At 35.7% G+C, this 24,582-nt stretch overlaps 1 protein-coding gene across 1 annotated transcript; it reads right to left on the bottom strand.

Annotated features, from left to right (window-relative positions):
• Positions 1 to 12,197: 12,197 nt before the first annotated feature.
• Mesh1 (Metazoan SpoT homolog-1) lies at positions 12,198 to 24,430 on the bottom strand. Its single transcript, XM_069812731.1, has 3 exons — positions 24,260 to 24,430; positions 18,663 to 18,862; positions 12,198 to 14,220 (listed from the first exon to the last, which is right to left on the bottom strand). Exons 1-3 carry the CDS (start codon positions 24,396 to 24,398, stop codon positions 13,996 to 13,998), a joined length of 564 nt encoding a protein of 187 aa, XP_069668832.1. The 5' UTR covers positions 24,399 to 24,430; the 3' UTR covers positions 12,198 to 13,995.
• Positions 24,431 to 24,582: the final 152 nt, after the last annotated feature.

Here is a 24,582-nt window from a genome sequence, read left to right as displayed (position 1 = left end):
TATGGTAGGATCAATTATATATTCTTTCTTGGTAGCCTTGGAATACGCTATGATGTCAATATGTCTAGAGGAGCCATTAGTAGCAAGGCAAAATACTTCCTCTTCTACTATCCAAGACTTTTTTCTTAAAGCATTTGCAATTAAGGATCGAACATGATGGTGTCTGGCATTTCGGAGGAGTAAACCTCTGTTACACTGACCTTAAACGGGGCAAGGGTTTCAGTCTCCGGGCAGCCATGTCTGCACCGGGATCTGTCCAAAGAGGAACCAGGTACTCCTCTAACTGCTGCTAAACTGGCATTCATTTTGAGGCAGGTTACCCATTCAGATGTAGATAGTCCAGACTTATTAAAAATCCAGGCGTTGGCTTTAGGTACTTGGCTGTACAATTCTACACCTCTGCCTCTTCCAGGCATTACTTTCCATGATTCGAATTCTGCATTTCTTAATTCCTCTCTTAATTTCCTAGGCACTGATTTACGAAGTTCAACTGGACAAGGGAGACTTAGATGTTGACAGGAAGAATTAAGTTCAGACATCAAAGGTCGCATACTATTTACATAAGGATATTCATTTAATATTAAAGTGATGCAAATGTTGCAGTGTTGCAAGAACGCTTCCCATGATGCTCTGACTAGTCCCAAACCTCTGTATTTTTTGCTTGCATATAACATACTAGTAGGTGTATCAGATGGCAACATAAGCATTTGTTTAACAGAACTACGGATTAACTTGTCAATATCTTCTAAGAATGTTCCTGGTAACTGATGGATAGGAGCCATTTGTAATGGGTAGATCAATTTAGGCCATATATACTGGTTAACAATGTTGAGCTTTTGATCTGGACGGAGCATGGAGGTGGATACTAAATTTTCCAAATCATTTTTCAGACTTAACATAAATGCCTGCCGATCAAATGTTATTTCCTCATTGAATGATACACCCAAATATCTTATAGTTTCATCTTGTTTGATCCCTCTTATGGAGCAATCTTCATAAAGAATCAGATCCTCTTCACGTAACTTTCCTTTTACAATATTAATGGAAGTTGATTTATTAGGATTAATGTGTAATCCAATGTCTTCTAAAAGCTCCTTCACCATTAATACTAGGTCCTGGGCAGCTGACATATCTTTCCCTATGACTACTAAATCAGCAAAGGCAGCCATAGTTAGATTGTCTAAATTCTCAGAAACCTCAAAACCAAATTTATCACTGACTTGTTTCTCCGTAAGTTCTTTTAGAATAAAATCTATTGACATATTAAAAATTAATGGAGATAAAGGTGATCCTTGGAAAACTCCTTTTTGCAATACAATTGGATCAGATATCTGATTGGAACTGTGAATCCGAGTAAAGTTCCCCACTACTAAAGATTGAACTAATTCTCGTAAAGATACTGGAATAGGTAGGGATTTCAGACAATTAGTTACATGTTCTAATCCAATAGAATCAAAGGCCTGTCGCACATCCAACATAACTATTGAGACATCCTTCTTGCTTAGCTTTCTTGAGGCACCATTAACTAATGAAGTATTAATAAATGTTCCTGGTTGCGATACAAATCCCCTTTGGTTTTCATTTAAGTTAACAAATTGCCCCGAACTCTTCTGTTCTCTATTCCTTCCAGTGCATCCTTCAGTAGCCAGTTTCTTCTCAGCCAATGACCCAATCAATTGGGTCCATTATTGTTCACTTACCAAAGAACATTCCAAATGCAGAAACTATATTGCTTGTGGATGATGCAAGCCTAATAAATAAAGAGGAATGTATTAATGAACTACATTAAAATATACAGGGAATGAAAAAGTTAATGCAAAGATTATCTCTAAATAAATTAGTGTTAATGCAAAGATTATCTCTAAATAAATTAGTGCTGAACACTAAAAAAATCTCAATGTATATTCTTTGACATATGACATACCAATAGTGATAAAGAACTTTCAAAGATTAATATAAACAAGCAGGGCCGTATTTATACATGGGCCATAGCCCAGGGTGACAAATTTTTAGGACTTATTGCCTTTTAAGAAACCCAGAGGTTCATTGCCACCCTCACATAAGCCTGCCATCAGTCCCTATCCTGAGCAAGATTAATCTAGTCTCTACAATCATATCCCACCTCCCTCAAATATATTTTAATACTATCCTCCCACATACGTCTCGGCCTCCCTAAAGGTTTTTTCCCTCTGGAATTTTTGGGACTAGCATTTTTATATATCATATTTGAGCTGTGAAAATTAGAAACATATAATACGTGCATATGATGCAAGTGTTTTACAATTGTATACATCCAAACAATCCATGTATTGTGGGTCCCTATCACCACGGCATGGTGCATCCTCAGGTTGCGGATCGAGGAGACGGCCTCCAGATATGGAGGGTAGCTGTGAATATATTGAATAAGCAGTCGCGGACAGCCGATGAGGGGTGGTCCTCCAGCTTGGGGGTTGGGCGAAGGGCTAACAACCCATTACCGTAAAAAACAGCTTGTTACGAATCCTTCAAATAAGCCTCGGAATGGGACTGATTCTCTGGCACGACCACAGCAAAGGAATAAGGTTTTGACATTTGGTACTTAGAATGTTACAAGTCTATATAGAACAGAAGGGGTAACATTAGTAACAAAAGAACTAGCTAGATATAGAATAGACTTTGTGGGAGTACAGGAGGTTAGGTTAGATGGGAATGGCATAACACAAATAGGAGATTACTTACTGTATTATGGGGAAGGAAATGATAATCACCAATTAGGAACAGGATTCTTTGTACATAAAAGAATAAAATCAGCAGTAAAAAAGGTCGAATTTATCAGTGATAGGTTATCGTATTTAGTACTTAAGGGTAGATGGTGCGATATCGTAATTATAAATGCTCATGCCCCTACAGAAGAGAAAGACGACCATATAAAGGATAGCTTCTGTGAGGAATTGGAACAGACTTTTGATCAGTTACCTAGATATCACATGAAAATTTTATTGGGGGATTTCGATGCTAAAGTAGGACGGGAGGATATTTTTAAACTGACTATTGGAATAGAGAGCCTACACATATTTAGTAATGACAATGGAGTTAGGTTAGTCAACTTTGCCACATCAAAAAATTTAATTGTTAAAAGTACAACATTCCCCCATAAGGATATACATAAATATACTTGGACTTCTCCAGATGGATTGACACATAACCAGATGGATCACATCTTGATAGATAAAAGAAGACATACTAGTATAGTAGACATTCGAACCTTCAGGGGGGCAGATTGTAATTCTGACCATTATTTGGTAATTGGAGAACTAAGAGAAAGACTATCAGTAGCCAAGCGAGTAGAGCAACAAGTTAATATTAGAAGATTCAATATTTCGAAATTAAAGGACGAGGAAACTAAGCAACATTATCAGGTCGAAATTTCAAATAGGTCTGCCATATTAGCAAGTTCCGACGATGTTGAGAAAGAGTTAGATGTTAATAGCATGTAGGAAAATATCCGAGATAATATCAAAATTGCAGCTGAACAGAGCATAGGTTATTATGAAATTAAGAAAAAGAAACCGTGGTTTGATGAAGATTGTTGCATGATAGTAGAAAGAAGGAAACAGGCAAAATTGAAATTCTTACAGGATCCAGTTGAGGTGAATAGAGATAATTATTTCAATATGAGATGGGAAGCAAATCGTACACTTAGGAATAAAAAGAGAGATTACTTGAAGGAAAAACTGAATGAGGTAGAAACAAATAGTAAAAATAAAAACATTAGAGATTTATATAAGGGCATAAAGGAATTCAAGAATGGATATGAGGTAAGGGTAAATGTGATCAAGGATGAGAATGGTGACTTGCTTGCAGACGCTCATTCAATCCTGAACAGATGGAAAAACTATTTTGGACAACTACTAAATATACATAGGCCAAATAGAAATGATCAGGACGAAATTGAAGTACAAACTGCTGAGCCATTTATACCCGAACCCACACTTTCTGAAGTCGAAATTGCGATAGAAAATCTGAAAAATTATAAGTCTCCAGGTATCGATCAAATTACAGCAGAATTAATACAAGAGGGTGGAGGCGCATTATCTAACGAAATTTATAAGCTTGTACTTGCTATTTGGGAAAAGGAAATTGTACCAGAACAATGGAAGGAGTCCATTATCGTACCTATCTTTAAGAAGGGGGACAAGACTAACTGTAGTAACTTTCGAGGAATATCACTTTTGTTGACGGCGTACAAAATTTTATCCAATATTATTTTGAGAAGATTAACTCCATATGTAGATGAAATTATTGGGGATCATCAATGTAGTTTTAGGCGTAATAGATCAACTACTGACCAGATATTTTGTATTCGACAGATAATGGAGAAAAAATGGGAGTATCAGGGTACAGTGCATCAGTTATTCACAGATTTCAAAAAGGCATATGACTCGGTTAAGAGAGAAATTTTATATGAGATTCTTATTGAATTTGGTATTCCCAAGAAACTAGTTCGATTAATTAAAATGTGTCTCAGTGAAACATACAGCAGAGTTCGTATAGGTCAATTTCTGTCAGATGCGTTTCCAATTCACTGTGGGCTAAAGCAAGGAGATGCACTATCACCTTTACTTTTTAACTTTGCTCTAGAGTATGCCATTAGAAAAGTCGAGGATAACAGAGAGGGTTTGGAATTGAACGGGTTACATCAGCTGCTTGTGTATGCGGATGACGTGAATATGTTAGGAGAAAATCCACAGATGATTAGGGAAAACACGGGAATTTTACTTGAAGCAAGTAAAGAGATAGGTTTGGAAGTAAATCCCGAAAAAACAAAGTATATGATTATGTCTCGTGATGAGAATATTGTACGAAATGGAAATATAAAAATTGGAAATTTATTTTTTGAAGAGGTGGAGAAGTTCAAATATCTGGGAGCAACAGTAACAAATATAAATGATACTCGGGAGGAAATTAAACACAGAATAAATATGGGAAATATTATTCAGTTGAGAAACTTTTATCTTCCAGTCTGCTGTCGAAAAATCTGAAAGTTAGAATTTATAAAACAGTTATATTACCAGTTGTTCTTTATGGTTGTGAAACTTGGACTCTCACTTTGAGAGGAACAGAGATTAAGGGTGTTTGAGAATAAGGTGCTTAGGAAAATATTTGGGGCTAAGAGGGATGAAGTTACAGGAGAATGGAGAAAGTTACACAACACAGAATTGCACGTATTGTATTCTTCACCTGACATAATTAGGAACATTAAATCCAGACGTTTGAGATGGGCAGGGCATGTAGCACGTATGGGCGAATCCAGAAATGCATATAGAGTGTTAGTTGGGAGGCTGGAGGGAAAAAGACCTTTGGGGAGGCCGAGACGTAGATGGGAAGATAATATTAAAATGGATTTGAGGGAGGTGGGATATGATGATAGAGAATGGATTAATTTTGCTCAGGATAGGGACCAATGGCGGGCTTATGTGAGGGTGGCAATGAACCTCCGGGTTCCTTAAAAGCCAGTAAGTATATATCCAAACAATACGTAATTAATTAATTCATAGTAGTACGGTTTTCTGATTATAATACACTGTGTCCCAAAGGTCATGGTGAGGTTTCAGAGGATTATATTTTTTGAATGAGTACAGGTAGAAATGTAATTATGTAAATGTAAATGCTGCCAGATGAAAATAAAACTCTCAAAGTTTTTCGCCTGTAAGTTTGAGGCACTGAAGGAAACAAAAGAAGGTAACAATCGAACAAATGCAATAATTTTCGTGGAACTATTCCAGCTTTTAAGAATAATTTCAACAGCAATGTGCTCTGCCTACGTCTCTGAGAGATGACTTTGTGATAACAGTGTTAAAAAAATCTTGTCAAAGCCTAATTAACCACATGGTACCACATTAATGCAATTGTAATTTTTCATGGCCTTTTCTTTGTTTCTTTTTTTATTAGTCATTACTTATTTTTACATATGTATTTTTTTTGAGAGTATACTGAGTCCGTAAGGGCTACCCTCGATGGGAGGGCAGTTTGTAAACAACAACAATAATAATAATAATAATAATAATAATAATAATATTATTATTATTATTATTCAAACTGGATGTCCAAAGAAAAGTGTAATCTGTTTTGTGGTTTATTTTGAATAAATATGAGGCTGCAAATGCTATAAAAAATTTAAGAGCTTCTTTTGCAAGATCGAAGTATTCTTGCATTCATTTGATCCAAAATTGTCGCTTTGCAAAAAAAAAAAAAAAAGTATAGATTCAACATTCCATCAATACGTACATATTTCAACAAATATTTCCTTTTTTTAATGTCAGCCTGTTGAACGCAAGTGTCTAAAAACGGATTCAGTACCTGTGACTCATAATAATTGTTTACAGTTTCTTCCTCAAAATAATCAAAAAGGTGTTTTAAATTGTGCAAACTTAATTGTATGTCCGAAAAACAAAATCTGTATTTTTTGTATTATAAATTGCTAAATTTTCCATGAATTCTTCAATACAATAAATCAAATTTCTTTTTGTCAACTGATGTCGACCATAAATCAAGTTTCCTTATAAATCCGTCAATTTTATCTCTGGCTGTTATGTTAACATTTTGACCTTGCAAACTACTACCCAATTCAAAGTGTTGAAGTGTTCGAAAAATACATCAGCAAGGAAGTCCAGTCTAAAAGCCAAAGAGAACTGGAAAATAGGTTTCCGCATTTCAGTTTCCCATCTTGCAAGTACCAGTACATTACAAGTTTGAATGGTATCCACTGGTTTTGAGTAAAATTATCGTTGTTTTCGATTTTAAGAGATTTGTATTCTTCGAATAGGGTTAAGTACCAGTATGATAGTGGGAGGTTGCAAATGTCTTGCCCAAAAGTGGGTCATGCCTTCAAACAGTTTGAGAACCTCTGGACTAAAGGGGATGAAATAAAGGAAAGAGGGAAACAATAGACAAGGAAAGAAACAAAATACTGTACCTATCTTTATATTTTAAAGTTCTTTATTATACAATAATTTGCATTATTCTTCAACGAACCAGAGATCTGACATTTAAAATAACAGTCAATTGCCAACAATGAGGTATGGTTGGAGTAGTAAGTTCCATAGTTTAAAAAAACCTAAAAATGATAACTACCATGTTGCTAGATTGATTTCTTGCCCCAAAATGGGAGATTTTAAACAAGTGGGGAGAAAATTTAAGGAAATATTGTGATTTAATTACAACAACAACAACAACAACAACAACAACAACAACAACAATAATAATAATAATAATAATAATGAGCACGAGTGTCTCTATGAAGAGAGGGAGCTCTTCTTCTCTAATGCAATGAGCTAATTCGCATTAGGCTGTACTCAGTGGTAGTAGCTTGTATGATGGTCTGTATTGTGTCTATATTGTATCACTTATTTAATTGCTGAGTGAAAAATACTCGAAACTCCACTTATATTCTAAATATTTTATTTTTTCCTGTTACCTTTCCGTTATAATTATGAAATTCTTCAACAGACGTGTCCTGTCATGCCACGAATCCAAAGTATCAATAACGCAACTTGTACATAGAATAGTCAATAATGGGTTTGCTTCCGAAAATAATACTTCTATTTCTTTAAATTTAAATTTTAACAATGTTCTCGATGATTACGCTGCACTCAATTATTATTTGATGTACAGTGCCAGGCAACAAATTTGTCATGTTTATGATGTATTAATATCCACTAGTGTAGATTTTTTATATTTAAAATAGGAGCCTGTAACTTAAAAAAGAAACACAATAATTAAAATTTCAGTTTAACTTGAAAACATACAGATAAACAAAACTTAGTGTATATACAGTAACATGGAAACTATGTAAGTAAAAACCAAATAAATGTATGTACTCTTGGAATATAACTTAACAAAATGTAGTAATATTCATTGTTTTTTGTGACGACAGTTTGGTGAATTTTTATATTAAAAGAACTTAATTTTGAGAGAAATTCTAAACAGGATATGAGGAAATTTTGTTTTCAACATCTGGCAACATAGGCTTACTCATATTGTACTTACTAGTATAGGCATAAGGAGAACTTTTCAAAGGTAATTCAATCACCCTCTCACTTTAATATTTCCATGTGCATCGATCTTGTGAGATGACATACAAAAAGAAACAATTTTCGAACAAAAAAGACTATTTTTGTAAAACGGCATATACATCTTTATAACAAACAGATTAGTGATAAACAAGCTTATGCCGAGATATAAAAGAATATTTATGAAATTGGGGTAAACTTTTGCCATTTTAAAATATACCCCTCCTCCCCTAAGTATATTATTTGTTATGTCACTCCAAAAGCGTTCTAATTCCTCCAAGGAAGACATTTTTATCCTTGTGTCATAGCCAGCCCGCCACTTTTGTTTTCACTTTTATTATCGTCGAATTTGATCAATGACTTCTGAGGGCATCTTTCACATGGGACCAAACATGTGACTGTCTGACAGTGGGAGATTTGGATTATAAGAGGGATGTGGTAGAATCTTAGACTCTATGAGGGGCAGTCAAATGAAAATGGGTCACCATGCATATATTTCACAGCGGGCAAGTTGTACCACTGGAATTTGATTGCTGACCTGACATCTGGTGGCGACTCGCAAAAACACAGTTACAACCTCTGCTTACACACTAGTCGTTCATTTATTGAGCTGGAATCAAATCAATCTTCTTAATGTATCCAGCTATTTGCTGACAACATAAAGTCCACTATAGTCCACTGTAGTCTATTCAGTTGTTGTTTTTCACGAGAAATGAGGGGTATTTTGATCGGTGATCATTATAGATGCCTGTTGCTAGTAACCAGTCAATATATACTGCAGGGCTGTGTCTTCTGCAACTGGTACTGATGGTACCCTCTCGTGGGTACTCACCTTGTCGTGGTGAGGGGGCTTAAAGTTGTTGTTTAAGCTAACAAGTAACAAAGAGGTACCCGCATAAGCTGCATTAATACCAACACAGTCCCACTATATTTTTCACTGTTTATATTCATGGAGTCCCTCAGTGTAAAATTCTCCGGAGGTAAAATAGTCTCTCAATCGGATCTCCGGTTAGGGACTGCACTGAGAGATGCCAAGAATCGTACTAAAGTACTTATTTGGAACACCAAAAGTCACACCGTCCAGTCAATCAGAGCCAAGTTTAATTGAACTGGAAGTGAGGTTAGAGATATGTGTGTTCGTTCAACATCACTAATGGAGGCAGGTCAAGAACAGCGAGGTGTAGTGCGATTTTTGACTGCTGAAGGAGTAGGAGGACGAGAAATTCATTGTCGCATGTCTGCTGTTTACAGCATGTACGGTACTGGAATGGCACAAGAGATTTCGAGAGGGATGCATGTCACTGCAAGATGATGCTCGCTCAGAACAGACTCACTCCTGCTGTTATTGCTGAGGCTGATGGTCTTATACAGGGAAACTGACGGATCACTCTGGAAGAACTTCGTCATTTGGTGGGAATAAGTCACAGTTCCATATACGTCATTGTGACGAAGCACCTGCATTACCGAAAAATCTGCGCGCAATGGGTTCCACATCAGTTGACAGAGGAACAAAAAACAAATAGAATGGCTGCTATACTGGGTCACTTGCAACTGTTGTGTCCCGACAGGACAACAATGACCAACATTGATTTGATTATGGGATATGGTTAGGAAATAATTATTTTATTTATTTATTGAATCTAATGATATTCGTACTTGCCGACTACGAAAGTTGCTTGTAGTCTTTCATATCGACAGTGACAGACCGGATGAGGCAAGATACTCGAGCTGTCTGCTTCCCAAGTTCAGACTGTGTGTTCTCCACTGTCAGCATTTTAGCATGTGAGCAGCACATGGAAGTCTTGTATCTTCATGTGAACCTATGTCAGCAAACATACTACAGTGTGTGACTTTGAAGTCCCACGCGGGGAGGCTTAATATCATTTCTTACCAGCAACACTCAGAAGGCGTCACTGTATGATGTTATTGGCCTAATTAAGATTTATGTGACTGTAACTCGTTTATGATCCTTAAAGACATTCTTTCCACCACAAATTCTCATTTGTATATCATTGACAGATATATCTTAGTTTCGAACAAAACTGGCACATAAGCCCTTTGGCTTCTCTCATCCATCCCTTCCACAAGTAGGCACTGGAAGGCGGTTTTTCGGAAGTGAAGATAAGACCAGAATGTCTCGACAGACAGTCGGTAGTCAGTGAGACAGTTAAGTAGTTAAGATGTCATGAATTTGACAAGAAGGCTTTATCCTCCCGCAAGGAAGAAACTTGGACTTTACATCCGATGACGTTATGGCATCAGGAAGAGGGATTCCACCATCCAATAGCAGAGGCCCAGGCCAACTATACTTTGTTATATTATGACTTTAATAAATAGTGCTTGTTATGAATTTGACTTCGATTACTGAAGTGAAGACTTCAAAGTTACGAATATCTTCACTACACTTCCAAGCAGGAAATCCTCACCTTAATCCTTAATAGCTCTATTGTTTGAAATAGTGATGGTAGCATAACATTGAGTATAACTGATGTATAATCAGAGATAATGAACGCATGTGAACCCTCGAATCCATCTGCCCTCCTCGTGGAAGAAAGGCACGACACAACGATACCAAGAGGAAGAGTATGCATTTCTGGCCCTACTGTCACTGAGGATGAATCGTGGTGTCACCATTTTGAACCGGAGAGCAAATGGCAGAGTCAACAATGGAAACAAATGGATTCTCCCCCACTGAAAAAGTCCAAAGCAATACACACAAGTTCCAGTGAAGTCATGTTGACATTCTTCTTCGATTCTAGGGGTCCTCTGCTTGTTGGATTTCTCGAGCATGGGGCCACAATCAATGCACAGCATTATGAAGAAACTTTACAGAAAGTAAAATGCGCCATTAAGTCAAAATGCCCTGGAATGCTATCGAACAGCATTATCCTTCTTCATGACAATGCCTGCCCACATACTGCCAACTCTGTGAGGAATACGATTCAGAGATTTGGTTGGGAAATGCTTCAACACCAACCCCCCTCCCCCCCCCTCCACAGCCTAGATCTCTCCCCATGCGATTTTCACATTTTTGGAGAGTTGAAGAAAGACATTTGTGGACTTCATTTTGCATTGGATGAAGACGTGTGTGACTGGGTAAAGAATTGATTCGGTAGAAAGCCCACAAGCTTTTTCAAGAATGGGACTGATCGTCTTGTCTCGTAGTGGGATAAATGTATGAACAGTTTGGGAGATTACTTTTGAGATAATAAATGTTCTATTATACTTTTTGGCATCTGACCCACTTTCATAGTTGGCCAATACATATATTCGACTAAGGTATAGGCACGTGAGAACAAGCATTATCTTGAAGAAGTATCCATCCTCTTTGCTTCGAAAACATCGTTGTAGTAACACGGGCTACACTTTGTTTCTCAGCAATTCAGTGTTATACACTTCATTCGCAGCAAGACTTTTTCACCTCAATTAAAAGGAAATGCAAATCTGCAACTTTTCTAGTCTGAAATAGGTGAATTTCAAAGTGTCAATGTCCTGGTCACAAAAGCAAAGTTTGAGGTGAATAATTACAATTTCCCTTACGCAATTTATTAAGGAATAGCACTTACTACCCAAAAACAAAAATTATGTTGCACGGTGTAATTTGATTAGCATATAGGCCTAAGTACAATATAAAGCACCATAAACTTCGGTATTTATGATTAATGTGTACTCTTCAATGTCACTATGCAATAGAGGACAGTTAATTTGTTGATGCTCTTGAAAATATTTCCTCTGAAAGGGATTATACAGTGACCACTGCTACGAAATTGGCACTCTTCATTTATGAAATAAAAGCTGAAGATTGCTCTAGAATTATAATGGATACTTCCCAAAGGGGACTTCGTAATACTGATAGAAAATGGCTGTACTGGCTTAAGGAATCAGAAATGGTTCTATGTTTCGGGTTGTGTACAAGGGATTAAGTGTTCTTGTAATTATCCATAGTTATGACCTGTAGATGAAAGGTTCCCTTAAAATTTAATACATGAAAAAACAAAACTCATGAATGCAATGATCCAACAATGTAGAATATCTTTTTTTTTTTTCTTTGATAGTGTTCTATATTGAATAAGAACTGGTTTCTAGGTTAATTTTAACACTGTTGCACAGAGAGCTGACTCTATAGGAAACATATACGATGGCATAGAATATAATAATTTATTTTGATTCTTATTATTACAATTATACAAGGGATTCAAAACAATTCTATCATATTTCAGTTTTCCAATAAGTTTTAAAATTGAATTACACATATATAAACACTAAATATAAACATTTACATAGAGATAAAAAATTTTACAGGAGAAAAAGTTCGTCCAAAGGGCTGGACACTGGAAGAGTACCCAAAACGCTCATTGCATTTCCGCGTTGAATAGCAATACTTAAGCGTTGCCGCAAATAAGCAGTGCAACGGCGATCACCAGTAATGGAGATCAAAATTTGGCCGATTTGAGATACCAAAACTTTAGCGTCATGAATTAAAATTAGAGACAGGCAATATTACTGATCTTTCACATAACCCATAAGTCAATTCGCCACTCCCATGATGATGATGATGATGATTAGGGCTAGGATTTTGATGACCTATAAATCATGAAAAAATGTCCCAAATACAATGCACTTATGACCTAAAAATCTTTCAAAAACGCCCTAAAAATTCATCTTACATAATTGGCTTAGTAGGAAAAGAGGTTTTGTACTACTTAATATTTAGACTAGTAATTAAATTAAATCCTAGTACCAACATTTAAATTTATTTAATTTTACATAATTTTTTCTAAGTGGTACACTTTAATTAATTATTTTACCTGATGTAGTTTCCATGTAGTCCACCACAAGGCCACTCTTATCCGGAACTAGCAGGTATATTGAAGGGGTGGTTGGACTGATCCATTACATTTTTTATTTTATTGGGTTATTTTATGACACTGTATCAACATCTAGGTTATTTAGCGTCTGAATGAAATGAAGGTGATAATGTTGGTGAAATGAGTCCGGGGTCCAGCACCGAAAGTTACCCAGCATTTGCTCGTATTGGGTTGAGGGAAAACCCCGGAAAAAACCTCAACCAGGTAACTTGCCCCAACTGGGATTCGAACCCGGGCCACCTGGTTTCGCGGCCAGTCGCGCTGACCGTTACTCCATAGGAGTGACGATCCATTACATGAAGTGTACTACGTTAAAATGGCAATATTTGCATAGAAATACTATTAAAATATTATAGAAAATAGAAAAACGATTAAATTAATATATAAAATAAATGGGTATTAATGGACAAAATATGTAGAGAAAATATCAAAGGAAATAAACATTATTTTACATTAGTAATTGGGATTTATGGCCAAAATTAAATGAAAATACCTAAAAAATTACCGAATAAAACAAAAAATGCTCTTATGAGTGAAACAGGCAAAAAAAAAATGCCCTAACAAATATGTCTTAAAACACGTTTATCACATAACATATAAATACTTAAGCAGCTATGTTTCTGGCTTAATAGAAAAAAAAATGCAATTTCATCAAAATCCTAGCCCTAATGATTATTATTATTATTATTATTATTATTATTATTATTGGTGTTTATGTCTCTATGTCTCAAATTGACATATTACAAACACTGTAGTTCAGAGCATATGATGCTGGACATTCATTTGTTGTAAAGAATGTTTTTCTCATTTAGCACTTATACCACGTGGTACTCCCTACTAGGAACACCCGATTTTCGCGAAAAATTTTTTTCACGAATTTCTGCTAATTAAGTCAAGAGAGTTAAAACTGTTTAGGTATGAAAAAGACTTGCTCTGCTGCAGAACGAGTCTCTTTCATACCTATAACAATTTTAACTTTCTTGATTTAATTAGCAGAAATTTGTGAAAGAAACCATTTGCGAAAATCAGACGTCCCTACAATAACATATTTTGAACACGCCTATGAAGACAATTCGTCAGCTCACACAATGCTTTTTGAATATTTTGTCTAAGCTGGCTTCCATATTCTTATTGGAACCTTTGAGTCCATTAACAACTTTTTGAGCCCACCCGAAGTATTCCTGCACTCTTTCAGGTGACCATCCCTCTGGTGAAGCCCGCTCTAAATCACGTAGATTATAAAGTTTGTCTGCCAGTTTTATTAGCTTTGCTCCAGGGCTGGATCCTGATGCATGTTCTATCTGGAATGAAAAGCAGTCACATTCTAAGAAACAAGACTAGGATTTGTATAGGTCTTCAGTAGAGAAGACTGTGTTGTTCACAATCGCACACTATGGTCATGGAGAAGCCTCAAATTCTAGAGTGGATATATATATATATATATATATATATATATATATACACATTTTGAAGACGTGCATCATGTACATACTTACAAGAAATCGTGTGGTAGAACAAGGCAAAATTTAGACGTAAATGTCCTAACAACCCAAAGTCAAGTCAAGGTCAAGGAAAACAAAACAACAAGTAAAAGTGAAATAAAGTAAAGAAAGTGTATGCAACTAGTCCTCATACTGTAGATCAGTGGTTGTCAGCACTCGCTGAAATGTGCAACAGGTACGCCATGCCGTCCCATGTACACTGTCGTGCAGCAGGGAGAGATAGAGAGCTTACCTGCTAGCAGTTACGAGAGCACTATGGTGCACTGCGTTTTCAGCAGGTAAGACGCTGATGCTAGCCCCAGCGTGCTGTGTGGTGACGACCCCTGCTGTAGATGAACAGATTTGTGAACTGATAGTTTTAAAAGATTCTTACTATGTCTTCTTAGGAGAAACTGCAGTTAGTGTCCCGCAAGAAATTTTTTAAAGTCCAATGATGGGAGACTGCGCATGCGCAAGACACAGACAAGTAAAGCTGGTGCTCACAGTAACATGAACTTAAACTGTTTTAGCAGGTACATTTCACAATAGCTGATACTCAACAAAACAAATGGCGGCAGTTATATTTCATCGTTTAGGGCCGTTTTCTCCAAAGTTAGTTAAACTTGGGATAAATTAAACCCGTTCAACTTTACTATTCAGTTTAAACATGCTTCCATTTTCTCCACAAATATCTGACAGCCCACCCGTTTAAACTAATGTTGACACTAGATGCCCATGGCTTCTCATGTGTTGGCTACACTAAACAACTAGCCAATCAGAGCCAAGATTACTGATGGTGCGTCAGATTTTCAACATGTCAGTCACAGATCATGATGTCAGCTGTTTACAGAGAATTAATGCTATAATCAAATCAACGCGAATAAAGAAGGAATGCATCTACTAGTTTCACAAATAAATAAATCATTTATACCCATGTGAAGTGTTGTGTATAATTTAATCAGCTATTTTCTTGAATTTATTGGAAAGCGTTCTCGATTCCACTTTTCTCTGATAGGCAAGATCATACAATAATTTGTGTCATGTGTTAATGTCCATTATCTGGTGGCATGTGTGGATCCATTTTAATATAAAAATTAATTTCCTTTAGTTTATTCCTTTCCCTCCGAAAATCACGATCTTAATTAATCTCAAGAAGACAACTTCCAGCTTTTTAACATGTTCAGTAACCCACATGACGACATACATCGAGCCATGACACACTTGAACTGAACACGCAGTAGTTCTACATTGGATTCTTCCTCTAGCAGCTCTAGTGGCAGCAGCAGTGCAATAGCAGTAAGTCATGCCAATGAACATTCAATCCCATTGAAAAGAAAACAAACCAGCCTGGGAGACTTCGCAATTAAAACAAATGATCAACAAAAAGAATAATTGAATATTTTCATAGCAAAGTTCTTCTATGCTAATAACATAGCCTTCAATGTAGCTTCAAGTAAAGGATACTAAGACATGATTCAAGCATTGCGGCCTGGTTATGTTGGTCCTGATTGCTTCAACTTAAGTGGGATATTACTTGATAAGGTTGCAGATGAAGTCGATGAAAATATAAAACTTTAATTACATGAACATAATAGCATTGTACTGTTGCAGGATGGGTGGTCTAATATAAAGATTGACCCATTTATAGCTACTAGTATCCATACAGGGCAGCAAGCATTTCTACTAAATGCAATTGATTGTGAAGCCAACCAAAAAACAGCTGAATATTGTGCAGAGTCTTTGAAAAATTCAATTAAAATGTGTGAGGGTAAGTTTCAGAAAAATGTGTTTGCTGTTTGCACTGATAATGAAAATAAAATGCTAAAAATGCGACAGCTTTTAAAAGAAGACCTGCCTGAATTATTAACACAAGGTTGTTCTGCTCATTATATTAATCTACTCGAAGAAGAAGTAACACCAAAAAGTGTAATTATTGCTGAAGTCCGCAAGTACTTTCGGAATCACCATCAACCACATGGCTGTTTAAGAGAAAAGAAAGGTCTTATGACACAACTCCCAAATTCCACTACGTGGAATTCTCAATATGATTGTCTGCATTCTTTCATTGATAATAATAATTCTAAATATGTAGAAATTATGACAGAGCACTCTGAAGTAGTTCCTGCTAATACTAGCAAAATCTTAGATAATGGTGTAATATATAAGGACGTCACTTATCTTCTTCGTAAACTGTCTGAGGTTTGTAAAATCCTGGATCATTTTCAAGAACTGCACAAGATGTAGAAATTTGGATTGATCTCCTAGAAAATCCTGACATGGAACCGTATAAACGAAAGGTACAAGTACTACAGCCCTTCCACTATCTTGCTAATATGTTAGAGCCAAGATTCAGAGGGGCAAGAATAACTGCAGAACAAGACTCACAGAGATTCATCCAGAGTGGGTTACATGTGTTATGTCTTTTGGGATTGCTGACTCTGATTATTTTCCTGCTACTACGTTTTCTGACGCAGTTGTACAACAGTTCAGTCCAAACAAATGGAACTGAAAACAACAAAAAAGGGGACTTGCCAACAAGATTTATTAGCTTTGTGAAAAGTTTAATTTCTTGCCCTGTCAGCACTGCATCCATGGAGAGAATCTTCTCCACCTATGGACTTGTTTGGTCAAAGTTAAGAAATAATTTAGCAGAGGAAAAAGCTCTACAGACTTCTGCATATGAAGAAGGACTAAATTGTGATGTAGTTAATGTTAATACCATTCTACAATAAAACACCATGTTCATAAAAGTTATTTCTTCTTTATAATGAAACATTATATTAATTAACAACTTCTGCTAACAAATTGTTACATTAAATAAATATGATGCATCTTTTTGTAATATTTCGTATGTTGATTAAATTGTGAGAAATAAATATATGGGTTTTATTGGGTTTTGTGGCAGGTTTTATGAAGAATTTAAAAAAAAACCCGTATGGTCTTTTTGGGTCGGGTTAAATTACAACCACCCTGAAAATCACACAACATAATAAACTCATTTAGATGGATAACTAAGCCCGATGGAATGACTAGCGGTGAATGGAAGGAGGCTATCAAGATGACTGCCAACGTAAGTGCTGTGAGAGCCATACCCAGTAGGTCTCAGGACAACCACTCCAGGCGATGCCTCAGTAAGACAGGAACCCTTGGACATGTCCTGGGAGCCTGTCCTTATGGCGAAACATTGCGTATACACAGGCACCATGCAATTAGAACTAAACTGGCCGATGCCCTTAGAAAACTAAAATACACCGTCTATGAAGAAGTCCACGGAACTGCCGACAATGGCAGTAACAGACGAAATGACATAATCACCATTAGTGAATCCCTGTCTCAGGGTATGATAATCGACCCCACCATCAGGTTTGAAATGTATAAAGGACAGCCTGAAGACGTACATGAGGAGAAACGAGCAATCTACATTCCAACCATCCCATATTATAAAGATAAATACCATAAATACCAAATATAAAGATAACACGATATCAGTGTTAAGGGATTGATGTTTGGAGCAAGAGTAACGATACCTAACTTCTCTTCTCAATTCTGTAAGACCCTAGGACTGCACAAATCGTTTCTGAATGAACTGGCCCTCCTCATAATTAGACAGTCAGTCAAACTTTTACGAAACCACCTATATGGACTCTAATTCAGTGTACTGAAAAAACTGATGCATCATTATCTTTTTTTTTTCTCTTATTAGCTTTCATTTATTCTTTACTTGTAACTTTTTTTATTCGTAAATTGCCATTGTTTGTTTGTTTGTGTACTTGTTTAGGCCTACTTTTTTTTTACTCTGTTATCTTTCATCATCTATTTGTTCTTATATTGTTTTGTATGCTTTGTCAAATGGCAGCCTCTAATTTGAGGAAGCTCAATAAAATAAATAAAATTAAATCAACTGGCGTTCATTTTCGAAATTAACATTTAAGTTATTTTTTAACAAAATCACTTCGGCACTATTTTTGGTGCATTTGAAGATAAAAGACCTGACATATCATCATGTCTGCCATAAAAACCACATGCATATGTTTGAAAAAGTTTAAATCAGGCTCTATACTGAAGTTTTATAATGAAATGGGTCTGTGGACCTAAAATTCAAATTTGGTTAACAACATTCAAAGAAAGATTCTAAGGCACATCGTCATGGGCAGATAGATATAATCACTTTGGAGTAAAGGTTCTGAAATACTGTTATAGTACCTGGTGGCTGAAAAATAGCTCTGCTTAAAATGCATCTAAAAAAACAACAATGCACAAACCTGCAGTCTTTTACGTTCAGCTTTTGGCAAACTCTTATCATCTGTCACTTCTTTCACCAGTTGGCAAACTGCAGAGCCAAATTCTGCCTCAATTTCTTCAAAATTTGTGTCTGTATCTTCTACTGTATCATGCAGGAGTGCTGCCTGTATTATTGCCAGATCTCGTATATTGGCCTCTTCTGTCAGAATTTTTGCTACACCTGCAATAAAAATTATATTTATTCAGTAGTTTATGCAGCAATAGAAATCAACCAGGTGATATACTGCATAATTCAGTACTGCCTAGATCTATAGATGATTTGGAACATACACTTTTAAGCATGACAGAAGAATGTCAGGATCAAGTGAGGCACTGTCTTCAAGTAAATGAACCACATTTTGAACATTTGCGGTAGTGAACATACTATACAATTGTATTTCCAATTAGAATCATGTTTCCGATTTGTCAACTGAATTCTGTGTCACACACAGGGCTGGGCAAAATACCGACATCCAAGTATTTCAAATACAAATACAAAATACTTCAAAGAATAGTATTTGAAATACAAATACAAAATACTTTTTAAAAATTAACCAAAATACAATTGTATTTCAAATACTCAAAATACATTTGTATTTCAAATACTCGATACAGTATATAAAGAAATAAGAATGTTACAGTACTGAAAATCTAAAATATTATATTAACATTAAAATTATTTTTATCTCGAAGTTTTAAATAAACACTGTAACTGAACATTCTTCCTTTTCCCAGTCAGCAATGAAATTATGCTACATATGAATAATTACTGCTCCCTTTCAAAAAACCAGTTTTTCCAAAAGTTCATCAAATAAGGATTCCCTTGCTGGTGAGTGAATAAATCCTGCAAAACAGAACAGTCTTACTACAGGCGCAGAGGAACACAAACTTGTATTATACTTTACAAAAGCTTGTCTCACTGTTGGGTAATTCTCTAGAGTGCACAGGGTTGTCCCTTTGCCATTGAAGAATTGTATGAGCTCATACTCCGCAGTAGACAAATTCTTTTCTTTTGCATTTCAAAGTCTGTTATACTTGAGTTGAAAACATAAAAATTGTTTTCATCGTCTTTCATCATCTGAACTGACCAAAGGTGTAGCAGAGAACTGCTCAGCTGATTTCACACACATATTCTGTATCCCCTTCTTATCATTTGGTGAGGCAATGCCAGATAGCCATCTCATCTTAAATGATGGGTGGAAGCAAGCTGCCAAAATAGCTCAATTTGCTTCTGGGGTCAGATCAAACAGCGCTTTAAATCTTGATGAAAGCGAACTTATTAGGATTGGAGTTACTTGGAATAGATTACTAGATAACATAATATGTAATCTGTTTTTGAGGAAAATTAATGTGGACAGAAGTTGGCTGTAATAGCAAGTCTTCTCATTTTGCATTAAATCAAGGACTACGGTAGTGGGTTTCAGAACTGCATAATATTCTTCAAAGTACTGAAACTCAACATCTTTGAAGGTTGGCAATCCCAGTTTTTCACATACTGGTATACTGCTTATATCATGTTTGAATTTCAATATTTGAGAGATTAAGTCATAAAGAGAATTCCATCGTATCGGGCAACTTTAATGAATATTTCAGGACATCTGATATAATTTCGGAGTATTTAGGTTTCCTACAGGCATTCCATAATGCTGAACACTTAGCAAGTGTTGGGTGATGGATCCTTGATGCTGTTGGAGATTTCTTTATGGCATTAAGGAAAACAGTTGTGGCAAGAAAACTAAGTGTAGGCTAGCACATCTGAAATGGGTAGGCAAATAAAACAAAAGTTCATTCTTCAAATCCAAAACTTGAAGGACACGAAGAAGAAGAAAGTATTTTGAGTATTTGAAATACAAAATACATAAATTTTATGTATTTAAATATAAAATACTTTCTAAAATCCTTACGAATTACAAAATACAAATGTATTTTAAATACATGTATTTCAAATACTGCCCAGCCCTGGTCACACAATATATTTATGGATGGCTCAGAAGCCAATCAGGAACATACTTACATAAATGCCAAGTAATAAATGTATTAGAGGCAAAAACATAAAAAAATTACCATCTTAGTGTTTTTGTCCACTAAACTTTTTTCAAACATCTTTCCGTCAAGTCTAATTCTACAGTCTGCTAATCACAACAGTCATCGGTAACATCACTGTGATCACATCTGTTGGATCTCGCAGAAGTACTGGCAGTGCTATCGACTTTTGAATGATAATTTACAGAACTGAAGGGATCAGAATGATAGGCCTATAGTCCTAAGCCACAAAGACAAGATTTTAGGTTAAATCCATTGTTATTGACATAAAATTTGAAGAAATCCATGGTTCAAATTAATTTATTTAAGAAAAGAATGAAGTACATGTAATACCTGAAATATATTTAAACAGATAAATTGTCCAATATTATTTCTTTTGCAATAAATTAGTTTTAAACATGTTTCTTTTCACTTCGTATTTACAGGATTTAAAGTTCACTGAGTTTACGCTAATTAGCACATATACTTAATACCCATAGATAAATATGATGTGTTTTGTTACGTATTATGTTGAAGGTATGTTTCTTCATTTTTCATAAATCTTTATATTTTATTATAATATGTCAATAGTTTCCTCTATTTACATTTTTATTTTAATTGCATAATTTACATTCTTAGCTTGTTTTCTGTAGTTATATTTATTTAAAATTACATTTTAAAAAGTTTATAACCAATAATTTAAGATAACAGTATTGTTATAGTGACTGGCCAGGTTCAAACTAAAACTGGCTTCCTGGGCATCTGAAATACGGTATTTATAGAAAAGCACGATAGATAATCGCATAAGATAATATTAAAATGTATCCTAGACCTTTCACGTTACAGGTGACACACCATAAAGTCGCAAAGCATTGTCAATTTGCTAGCCACAAATTTGTTAATTGAATGGAACTTACGAATAATGCGTAGGAATTTACGTCCTTATTGCATTATTGAATTTATTATTTTCGGTGCAAAGAATATCTTATTTATTTACCTTTATACTATCAACAAAAAACATGTTTCTTGGGTTATTTGTAAGAAGTCGTCGCTGAACGATTCACATCGTTTATAGTTCACTTCTAGGGTATTGTTACACAACAAGATGGATGCACTGAACGATTCACATCATTTATAGTTCACTTCTGTGAACAATTCCATTGTCTATTGTTATACAACACACTAAACCTGGAGTAATTTAAGCTTATTAATCAAATAAATAATTCTACTTACTGTTTTTTATATGCTCACCTGTATGTAATTTCTATTTTATACATATTTCATTGGTATTTTCCATCCGAAGATCATTAAGAACGATGAATATTACTTAATATCTCCTATCTTTCTTCAAATAGTGTTTATATGCCATGTTAATTTTCATTTGTTTTCATAAGTTAACAATGATGCACATTGGGAGCAACTTATAAGAAATTATTTTCCTACATAATCCACGCTATATTCACGTTGTTTTGGAATTATTAATCGAAGATGGTTTGCTTATTGTTTATTACATGCACATTTGTATGTAATTTCTATTCCATACGGTTTTTTTTCTATCCCCCGATCATTAAGAATGGTGAATATTGTTCATGCTTGTTTCTTGTATTTCTTAAAATAATGTTATGTGGCATGTTAGTTTTTATTTGTCGTTATTTACGTAAAAATGATGTGCCAAAAAATAAAAAATAATAATAATTTCGTACTCACTCCACATCCTATGTATTCACATTTGTTTTTCAGTGATTTATTAAAGAATGTACCGGTATTTAAAAGACTAATAATTTAGAAACATGTTACATAAATCATCCTTGTGCTAAAAGAGAATGCTCCCTGGACCAAACTGTCGTATTTTGCAGTGGTCGTCAGTACTCGCTGAAATGGGTAAAAATAATATAATAAAATAATGTTGTACGTAGCATTTAGAAACATGTTACATAAATCATCCTTGTGCCATAAGAGAATGCTCCCTGGACCAAATTATCGTATTTTGCAGTGGTCGTCAGTACTCGCTGAAATGGGTAATAATATAATATAATTGTTTTGCACGTAGCAAGCGGGGTATTGGGGCTGCAAGCCCTGATGATGATCCTACGTGTAGCACATGATGTAAAAAGCGGGGTATCGGGGCTACAAGCCTCGATGATGATCCGACGTGTAGCACATGATGTAAAAAGCAGGGTATCGGGGCTCCAAGCCCGATGATGATCCGATGTGTGTGATGTAAAAAGCGGGATATCGGGGCTGCAAGCCCCGATGATGATCCGACGTGTAACACATGACGTAGAAAGCGGGTTATCGGGGCTGCAATGATGATCCGACATGTAGCACATGATGAAAAAAGCGGGGTATCGGGGCTGCAAGCCCCGATGATGATCTGACGTGTAGCACATGATGAAAAAAGCGGGGTATCGGGGCTGCAAGCCCCGATGATGATCTGACTTGTAGCACATGATGAAAAATGCGGGGTGTCGGGCCTGCAAGCCCCGATGATAATCCGACATGTAGCACATGATGAAAAAAGCGGGGTATCGGGGCTACAAGCCCCGATGATGATCTGACTTGTAGCACATGAAAAAAAGCGGGGTGTCGGGCACTTAAAAGTGCCTTTTCGAAAGCATGGTGATGCGCATTTGACAAACGCAGTGTACGTACTTTCTAATAATCCCTTTTTATTTTTCGTTATTTACGTAAAAATGATGCGCCAAAAAATAATAATAATTTCGTACTCACTCCACTTCCTATATTTACATTTGTTTTTCAGTGATTTATTAAAGAATGTACCAGTATTTAAAAGGCTAATAATTTAGAAACATGTTACATAAATCATCCTTGTGCCAAAAGACAATGCTTCCTGGACCAAATTATCGTATTTTGCAGTGGTCGTCAGTGCTCGCTGAAATGGGTAATAATATAATATAATTATGTTGTACGTAGCAAGATCGATTATTCAATTGATAGGATATTTTATGAGGTTGTCATGACTGAGATATCTATTGTCAATTGCTTTTATTTGTCAGAAGGCCTTGACTGACGGGTATATAAGGATTGGCGTTCTTAGGGGTGAAGGTCGGGGTTTGGGATGGCTCACAAGTAACAAGGGAGAGAGACACCTAGTATTTTAAAGATTTATATCGTTCACTAGATGAGTTGATTCAACTAACCTGGAAATAATGTGAATCGTTCAGCGACGACTTCTTGTAAATAACCGTTTCTTGTAATTATTTTAAGTGGCAGTCATTGTATGTAAGTAGCCTACTTACGCCGTATTCTGAAATATAGCTAATTGATTGCAATAAAACACTATTTTCGAATCCATAATAATTTACATCATTACTCTGACTTTTGATCTTACCTTTGTGCATAAAGTAATATTGAAAAAACACACGTTACTTACAACGAAAGCAATGAGCAAGCACAATTACATCAATATCCCTGTTCTGTAATAAACCCTCACACTTATGCTTCCACTATTTAATATAAATGTGACATAACATGAACACAAGTGTTTAACCATAACCCTTAAGACAAAATATTTTATAATATTCATATTACTTACCTATTGGATGATTAATATATGGAGTCTTTTCCGGATCTTTACGTCGTTGTTTCTGATGTTTAACAGCAGCAAAGTCAATACATTTAATTAACTGGACAACTACCTCATCAATAGACACATTTAATGCATCATCAGACATTATGGCAAAAACAGCTGTCAGGTACAATAAGCAGTGTTGCCAGAAAGTCCACCTTGATTTTCCCACAAAGAAGCATAAAATTTCCCACACAACAGAGATTTTTCCCACAACCTAAATTAACACGTAATTACTCGTGCGGCTCGCGACAGGAAGAATGTAGCTGAGATCAAACTGCGCATGCGCG

The sequence above is a fragment of the Periplaneta americana genome, chromosome 16 (assembly GCF_040183065.1).
Source record: "Periplaneta americana isolate PAMFEO1 chromosome 16, P.americana_PAMFEO1_priV1, whole genome shotgun sequence".
NCBI lineage: Eukaryota > Metazoa > Arthropoda > Insecta > Blattodea > Blattidae > Periplaneta > Periplaneta americana.
Note: the sequence above shows the minus strand (reverse complement) of the source record. Positions and strands in the feature narration are given on the sequence as shown.

Excerpts from the sequence above, each read along its gene's own strand:
- Mesh1 (XM_069812731.1), bottom strand. The coding sequence starts at position 24,398 with ATGTCTGATGATGCATTAAATGTGTCTATTGATGAGGTAGTTGTCCAG. Across the intron at positions 18,863-24,259 it reads ATATATTAATCATCCAATAG|GTGTAGCAAAAATTCTGACA; the intron begins GTAAGTAATATG and ends TTTTTATTGCAG. Across the intron at positions 14,221-18,662 it reads CTGAACGTAAAAGACTGCAG|ATAGAACATGCATCAGGATC; the intron begins GTTTGTGCATTG and ends TTTTCATTCCAG.